The 8,782-nt window shown below is 33.6% G+C and overlaps 1 protein-coding gene across 1 annotated transcript; it reads left to right on the forward strand.

The window, feature by feature from the left end:
- Positions 1-1,146: 1,146 nt before the first annotated feature.
- On the forward strand, positions 1,147-3,187 carry LOC148765909 (uncharacterized). The gene is made up of 5 exons (XM_088812416.1): positions 1,147-1,353; positions 1,452-1,643; positions 2,075-2,176; positions 2,746-2,979; positions 3,161-3,187. Exons 1-5 carry the CDS (start codon positions 1,147-1,149, stop codon positions 3,185-3,187), a joined length of 762 nt encoding a protein of 253 aa, XP_088668542.1.
- Positions 3,188-8,782: the final 5,595 nt, after the last annotated feature.

The following is an 8,782-nucleotide window of genomic DNA, read 5'->3' on the forward strand; positions in this document are numbered from 1 at the left end:
ATTCTCTAAGTCATGCACGTACTGATTACAACACTTAGAACGATCGCACAATTATTGAACTACAAAGGAGGTCTCGATGATCCAATGTCTCTAGTTCAATCGGGACATATGAATCGAACGGATCGTAATATACGTTAACTATATCACACGGTTCTTGCAGGCACTTCATTTGTATCTAGGGAATCATGACGCGTAGTTGCTAGACGTCAATCTTGATTTGTTGGGTAGTTAAGTTGAAACTAGCTTCAACTTACTTATAACTCTAGGGACTAGTTTAAACCACAATGGGTTGTGGGCCCACGGCTGCTTACACCTGAACCATCGAGGGTCACACTGCTCGTGTACTTGAGATCCTTAATGCAACGAGCTAAGATTAAGTAGTTAATCTTAGTGTAATTGGAAGTCAATATGATTGAGTCCAACATTCGTAATTGTTAATTACGGATGAGAATAAGCAAAAGAAAAGAATTCGACAAAACAATTGTAAACTTTCTATATTGGAAAGTTTCCCAATTTGGCAAGTCCTAAATTAGGGTTTCCAATTTCGAAAATCGGTAAATTGAAAAGTGGTACTCATATCGACGAGAATTTTTGCTCGTTGTGAAAATATAATTGTTATAATTTTGTGAGCATTCGTTTGTTAGAAACGAGGCGAGAAAGAGAGTGGACTTAAGTTCTTGGGCCTAGCCCAACTTAAGGCATGTTAGGGTTTTCACAAGGAGCATATAAATAGGATCTGTATGTCTTGTGAAAGACACAAAAAAACAACAAAACGTAAGAATGAAACCCTAGTCTCTCTCCCTCCATCAGATGTCCACCTTGCAGCCGAAACACTACCTCTGCCACCAGCCGCCGCGCCGCCGCATCGACATCTTCCTTTTCCCTTGTTCTTCTTCGTTGTATTTATGTACATGATCAAATCATAATGTAGTGGCTTTAAATCCACAAGATGCTACTAGGGAGCAAATTTGTGAAAATGAACATGGCAAGACTACACGACGTGCAACTGAATCTCAAGATGATGCTACTGAGCTAGGTATTTTTATTTTCTTGAATACAATTTTGATATCAAAAGAGCGGATATAATACATATATTTTGAATATTGTAGTGGCCAGTAAAAAAAAAGAGTAAGAGGGCCTACTTGTATGCCTAAAGTTTGGGGGCAACCAGTTGAAGAGCTTGTAGCTCTTTCATTCAATGACCTCGGGCAACCAAACGACGAACAAACGACAAGCACATTATCTCATTTCTTAGGAACAATTGTAAGAAATGGAAGATATTTCCCTTTACAGTACAAAGATTGGAGGTTAATGCCACAAATGTATAAGGATGAAATGATTAATATTGTAAAGGTTAGTGATTCTTGTTCCATATTTATTTTTAATATCCAAATGTGTGGAGTCATTTATGGATGTTATCTAAATATTGGTTTATGCACACAAAATTTGAGTTACCGCCAGGACAAGAGCCATACATATGGAAATCAATTAACAAGAAATGGCGGAATTCGAAGAATTATTTGAAGGGTTTGAATATTGAACATAACATACCTATTGAGGAGCAGTTGGTAAATGTACCTACGAGGGTGGATGAAGAGCAGTACCATATGCTTGTTGAGCAATGGAAATCCGACAAATTTAAGGTATGGAATGTTTTTTACTGTACATCAACAAATATTTGTAGAAAACTAATGAATTAGTAACTTTGTGCAGAAATAATGAATTAGTAATTATTAATTAGTAATTAGTAACAATTGTAACGTATGGAATGCTCTTTAAGTATTTAACTGTCTCATTCTTAAATATTCAGATTTTAATTTTCAAAATATTCCAGGACATTGTAAGATTGATAAATTATGAAAATTTCTTGTTATTAATGTGTTTTATTTTCACTTTTTTTAGAAAACACTTGAAAAAAATCGGGACACTCGTGGTGAATTGAAATTATTTCACCGCATGGGAAAAAAAAGTTTCGCTCGAGTGAAAGAAATAATGGTAACCTCTCTTTTTGTTTAATTATTAGCTATTAACTGATTTATTTCATTAGAACTTATAATATGACGTTATTATGCAGAAGAAGAATCTTGGTAGATATCCTACAAAAGCCGAATTACTCAAAGTATGTTATTACAAGGAAGATGGTTCATCTAGAAGTGCGAAACTACTACAAACTATTGTAAGTTTAAATATGTTAGTTTTACTAAAATTTTCGGGTCCTTGTTTATTTTCCAATGTAATTTGAACCTTTATTGTTTGAATATTATTTTAAATTATTGTAGGAACAATTGCAAGAAATAGAATAAGAAAAAACTCAAAATTCAAACGATGATCCTACTTTTACTCCTGATGATGCATTTGCAGAAGTAATAGGTACGGATAAACATGGATATGTGCGCGCGCATGTATGGTATATATGAGTGAAACCAGCTGATATCTACGGCACAATTCCAAGTCGTGACGCAAGTTATAGATTGTCTATGGAGTACAAAGACAAGTAATTGAAAACAAAAGACCAATATGATGCACTGAATGATAAGGTAGATAATCTAGCAGCAGCAGTTCATGGACGAGCACAACCTAGTGTACAAAATGTTCCCCTTACATCTCAAAGCAACCAACGCTCGTCTACATCGATTTCAGATCCGAGATAGATTCGGATAATTTACATTGAATCTTGTTAACTTATTAAATGAATTTTTTTATGAATATTTGATTACAAAATCTATAAGCACATTTAAATTGCAGGTTAATTCTGCTGTTGTTCTAAAAAGCTTGGGAAATATCAATGAGATTGTTGCAAGTGGATATGTTTGTAATATCGGTTCCGTTAGAGTAAATGGTGATGAATTGGGGCATGAATGGTGTGAAATAACCATTCAGTCTGATACTAAGAAAGATGTGCGCTTGCTTAAACCTTATGACCACATACAGACCATCAGAGATTCTATTGGAGTACCGGTTGCTTGGCCGTTATCCTTGGTATGTACAAATAAATTTGATTATGAGAATACTTGAATTTAGTGCGACAGCGTATTGAATGATTCAAATATTCTGTAAGCATTTTAGTATAGTTTGTGACTTAGAACTTATACTTTTGAGTACATTTTGTCCCTTTGATTAACATAAAATCAAATGTTAATTTGTATTTTCTTTTTTATAGGTTGCTTTGGATGAGAATGAATTTTAATGCTTTATCATAACATGTTTAGTTCTTTACAATGTTACTCTATCTTACTGTTGTGTAATTTTGTAGTGCGATACTCATATTCTAAAAATTTTAATTCAAAATTGACAGACTTAACAAACGGGGGAGATGCATCGAGAAGACATAGCATGCTTAGAGAAAGTGCAGTCCTTGCTATGCAATGTACTGAGTGAAAAAAGAAACAAGTAATCTGCTGGCTAGTAGGAAAGAACATTAGGATAGTAAATTATTTCTTGCATACTCTTTTCCAATTCATACTGAGATTTGACTTAGTTTGCAGATATTTCCTTGTTTTGTTCAAATAACAATGTATTTGCTGGTTGCATTAAGTTATATTTGATTACACGAATTCTTTTGCACCATAAAAATGTCCCAAAAATATCATAATGTTTTAATGGGACATTTAGTATTGTGTCAAAATATTTAGCAATACTTATAAATATCCCAAAATAATAATCACTAGTACTTCACCCGTGCGATGCACCGGGTCGGTTTCAAAGCAATTTTTTTTTATTAATTGAAAAAAAAACATACGTAACATACCGAATTCAAGTAAGTAGGAATATAATCAAATTCATACAATTTTTCTTTTAAATATTCCAAAATAATAATCATGTGGCATTAATATTTGTCCTGGACCACAAAGTGATACATATGAATGTCCTAATACAATATTAATGGGGCACTTACATTTGTCTTCAAAATATAAAATGATACTTAAATATGTCTTAATATAATATTTTATGAGGCATTTAGGTCTCCAATTATATTTATGATGTACTTATAAATGTCCTAATATAATTCTTTTGTGACGTTTCTTTTATGTTATACAGCACATATAAGTGTCTCGTATACGTTTGAAGGAATAAATTAGTGTCCCAATGAATTTATCATGAGACACTTTTATGTATCCTATTGTCGTGCTAGTATGACATATTTAAGTGTCTCGATAAGATTCATATAGAGACACTTGTATGTATCTTATTTCATGCTAATATGACATATCTGTGTGTCTCGATAAAATATCATATAGAGGCACTTTAAGTGTCCCAACTTTTAATAGGACACTCAAACATGCGGCATTTTTGATATGTGTCCTAAAATATACAAATGTCCCCATATGTAAGGGACACTTTGCCGTAAAATGTGTTTTGTGTTGTAGTGGTACTTCTTAGCCTATCACGTATTTAGTGTTGCGTGGATAGTGAATTGAATATACTAGGTAAAACCTAAGAGGAAGAACATTCTTTAGTCTTAAAACTACTCTCGGATTTTCTGCGTAGTACAGCGATAACATTTTCCATAAATCAAATAGTGATTGGATGGACGTGAAATTTTGAAAGCAGCTTCCGGACTCACGGGTCTACCATAACACGGAAGGAATTGTCGATCCGGTCAATAACCATGGACATATTGAAGTCGGAGCAGGCCTGTAATTTCAGATCAGCAAACATGTTGGATCAGTAGGAGTGGGAATTGTTAGAACACAACAATCATAATCGAAACAAAATATAATCAACGATAACTATCAACAAAAGTTTAAACGAAAAACTAACTTGAGAAACGAGATAGAGGCTTGCAGAATTGCAATGTCCTAAAGACAGTATTTTTCATCCATTCACCGTGCTTGAAGTTCTACAGATGACTGTCTCCCAAGATTCAACTATCTATATTCCAAGTACAAGCACCAATACTTGGAATCTACTGAACTTTATGTTTCTTCTCTCAATATTATGATATGATTATGCAAAGTGCAAAAGAATATGTATTTCTCTGGAATAAAGAAAGAGATATTTAAAGAGTTGAAGCATTGTTTCAGATTCACATGAAGAATCCCTTGGATAAAGAATACATCCATTTGATAAAAAAAATAACGTTGTAACGAAAACAGACTCATTTAACTCCTCTTAACTGTTGTTAATTAATTAAATCCGAAATTAAATTAATAAATGTGTTTTTAATAATACAAAAATCCTACAGTACCCCATATTTTGTATTATTACTCAACACACCCCACAATGATACTAAATGTTTTATAAATGCAGATTGAGAGATGATAGAAATAATGTGCATTAGGAAAGTGTCTTTTGGACTGAACTTACCCTAGTGAAGAAATATCGGATTTACTTCGTGACGCAGTGGATATAGACGATCTTGAACTGTTCACTTTTGTAGTAAACCAAGTCAATAAGTTTCACACACATTACTTCTTTAACATAAATTTGTTCATACGTATTGGTTCGTTTTGGTCCTGAACGCATCCCGGTTTTCATGAGAGCTTTACAGATTTAAGCCACTAAAATTCTCATAAATGCGACCCCACATTACTCTCATATAGGTGAAAATTATTTTGAGCGTTCTACTGAAGCTCATTTTTTAAAAAAATATTATTTCTATGTCATTAAATGCTTAACATATCCTTGCATCACTAGATATCACACTTTATCATAAGAATGAGCCAAAGTTGTGTGTTTCACCATTTGAGTGTCGCTTAACTAGTTTGCCTATTGAACCTAGACCATGGGATCGCCAATCAACTAGGTTAGGTTTCTGCCAGGTTAAACTCATTCAATTGGCTTTAAGCCCATTCATCTTGACGTAAATTTGATTTGCTCTCTCGGTAGGCCTTTCGTCAAAGGATCAGCTATATTTTCCTTGGACTTTACATAATCAATGGCTATAATTCCATTGGAGAGCATTTGTTTAATTGTAATATGTCTTCGTCTTATGTGCCGAGAGTTCCCATGGTATATATTATTTTTGGCTCGTGCTTGAGCAGCCTTACTATCACAATATATACATATAGCAGTCACTGGTTTTGGCCACAATGGAATATCTTCGCAATTTGTTTTAAGCCATTCGGCTTCTTCAACCTCTTTATCTAAGGCTATAAATTCCGATTCCATAGTTGAACGTGCTATACACGTTTGTTTGCATGACTTCCATGAGACTGCTGCACCACCTAATGTAAAAACGTATCCACTTGTAGACTTAGTTTTTGTGTTATCGGAAATCCAATTAGTATCACTATAACCTTCAATAACTGGTGGATATTTTGTAAAATGCAAACCATAGTCCATAGGAAATTTGATATATTTTAATACTCTAACTAATGCTTGCCAATGATAATGTCTAGGATTACTTGTGTATCTACTAATCATGTTTACTGAATAAGCCAAGGCTGGCCTTGTAGAATTCACCAAATACACTAAGCTTCCAATTACCTGGGAATATTTTAACTGTGAGATTGCATTCCCACTATTTTTCCTTAATTTTCAATTTTTATCAAAAGAAGTTACAGCAAATTTTACACTCAAATTGCCAAAATTTCCTTAGAATTTTTTCTGCATAATGAGATTGAGTAAGAATATATCAGTCATTATTTCTCTTTATTTGAATTCCTAAAATGACATCGGCTTGACCTAAATCTTTCATGACAAAATTGAAATTCAACATCTTTTTTTGTGGAATTTATTATATCTTTACTCGTTCCCATAATAAGCATGTCGTGTACATATAAGCATACAATCACACAAGAGTTTTTAGTGTTCTTAATGTAAACACACTTATCGCACTCATTTATTTTGAATCCTTGTGTCATCATTGTATGATCAAACTTTTCATGCCATTGTTTTGGAGATTGTTTAAGTCCATATAAACCATATAAACATTTGACGAGTTTACAAACCTTATGTTCTTGACCGTGGACTGTAAATCCTTCGGGTTGCTCCATATATATTTCCTCATCTAATTCTCCATTTAAAAACGTTGTTTTAACATACATTTGATGAATGACCATATTATGTATTGTTGCTATCGCAATTAACATTCTAATTGATGTTATTCTTGAGACAGAAAAATAAGTATCGAAATAATCTAAGCCTTCCTTTTGCCGATACCATTTGGCTACCAAACAAGCTTTATATTTATCTATGGTACCATCGGCCTTTAACCTATTGGTTTATTTCCAGGTGGTAAATCCACCAATTGCCAAGTGTGGTTCTGTAAGATGGACTCAATTTTACTATTTATAGCTTCCTTCCATAAATGAGCCTCGGGTGAAGTCATAGCTTCTTTATAGCTTTCTGATTATGCTTCTATAAAGCATGTAACAAATTTCGGTACAAAGGTTTTCGGAATTTTAATTCTCTTTTCTCTTCTAGGTTCCAAGTCTTTATCTTGAACACCCAAAGAAGAAGACTCATTATCTTGAATTCTCTTATTATTCGATTCAGACTTGTTGTCCTTGTTTTCTTTATAAGGAAAAATTCCTTCAAAAAATTCAGCATCAATAGATTCAATTATGGTGTTCGTATGTATGTCTGAAATTTCAGATTTAATAACCAAGAATCTATAAGCTGCACTATAGCAAATCCCAAAAATACGCAATCAATTGTTTTGGTTCAAGTTTAGTTCGCTTTGGTAATGGAAACTTTTGCCAGGCAACCCCACACTTTAAGAGTTTTGTACGACATAATTCGTCCTTTCTATATTTCATATGGAGATTTATTGGTCTTCTTATGTGGAACTTTATTCAATATATGATTTGCAGTAAGTAAAGTTTCACCCCACGAATTGTGTGGAAGCCCCGAGCTATTAAGCATGGAATTTATTATATCTTTAAATGTTCAATTTTTCCGTTCGGCAACACCGTTCTGTTGTGGTGTATATGGGGCTGTTGTTTCATGAATAATTCCATGTTGAGCACAAAAATCGGAAAATAAAGTAGACTCGTATTCACCACCTCTGTCTGATCTGTGTGCTTTTATTTTCTTATCAAGTTGATTTTCAACTTATGTCTTGTATGTCTTAAACATCTCAAAGGCTTCATCTTTGCTATGAAGTAAATATACATAGCAATATTTACTGCAATCATCTATGAATGTTAAATAATATTTTTTTTCCACCACGAGTAGGAGTTGATTTGAATCACAAAGATCACTATGTATTAGTCCAAGTAATTCATTAGATCTTCCATGTACAGATTTAAAACTTTTCCTAGAAAATTTAGATTCAACACATATTTCACATTTATGATTGAAATTATTATCACTTTTCGGAATTAATCCCAATTGCATTATTCTATGTAAGGAACGATTATTTACGTGACCTAGTCGACAATGCCAAAAATTAAAACAATCAACGAGATAAGCAGAATCCTTATTTATTTTATCAATACCCTGCATAGCAATTACATTATGTTTGAACATACCATCAGCCAAATAACTCTTCCCCACATACATTCCACCCTTAGTAAACACACATTTGTCAGATTCAAACACAAGTTTAAAACCCTTTTCGGTGAGAATTGGACCAGACACCAGGTTCTTTCTAATCTCAGGAACGTGAAGGACATCCAAGAGAGTTAGAGTTTTTCCAGACGTGAATTTCAGCACTACATTGCCTTTGCCTTCCACCGCAGATGCCGAAGCATTGCCCATGTATAGTTTTTCGCCACCAGCATTTTGTATATAATCAAAAAATAAATCTCGATCAGCGTAAGTGTGCCTTGTTGCACCTGTGTCTATCCACCAGCCCTTAACATCGGAAACCATGTTAACTTCAGAAACAACCGCA

The sequence above is a fragment of the Erythranthe guttata genome, chromosome 13, assembly GCF_056151865.1.
Source record: "Erythranthe guttata isolate IM_541 chromosome 13, IM_541, whole genome shotgun sequence".
In the NCBI taxonomy this organism is placed as follows: domain Eukaryota; kingdom Viridiplantae; phylum Streptophyta; class Magnoliopsida; order Lamiales; family Phrymaceae; genus Erythranthe; species Erythranthe guttata.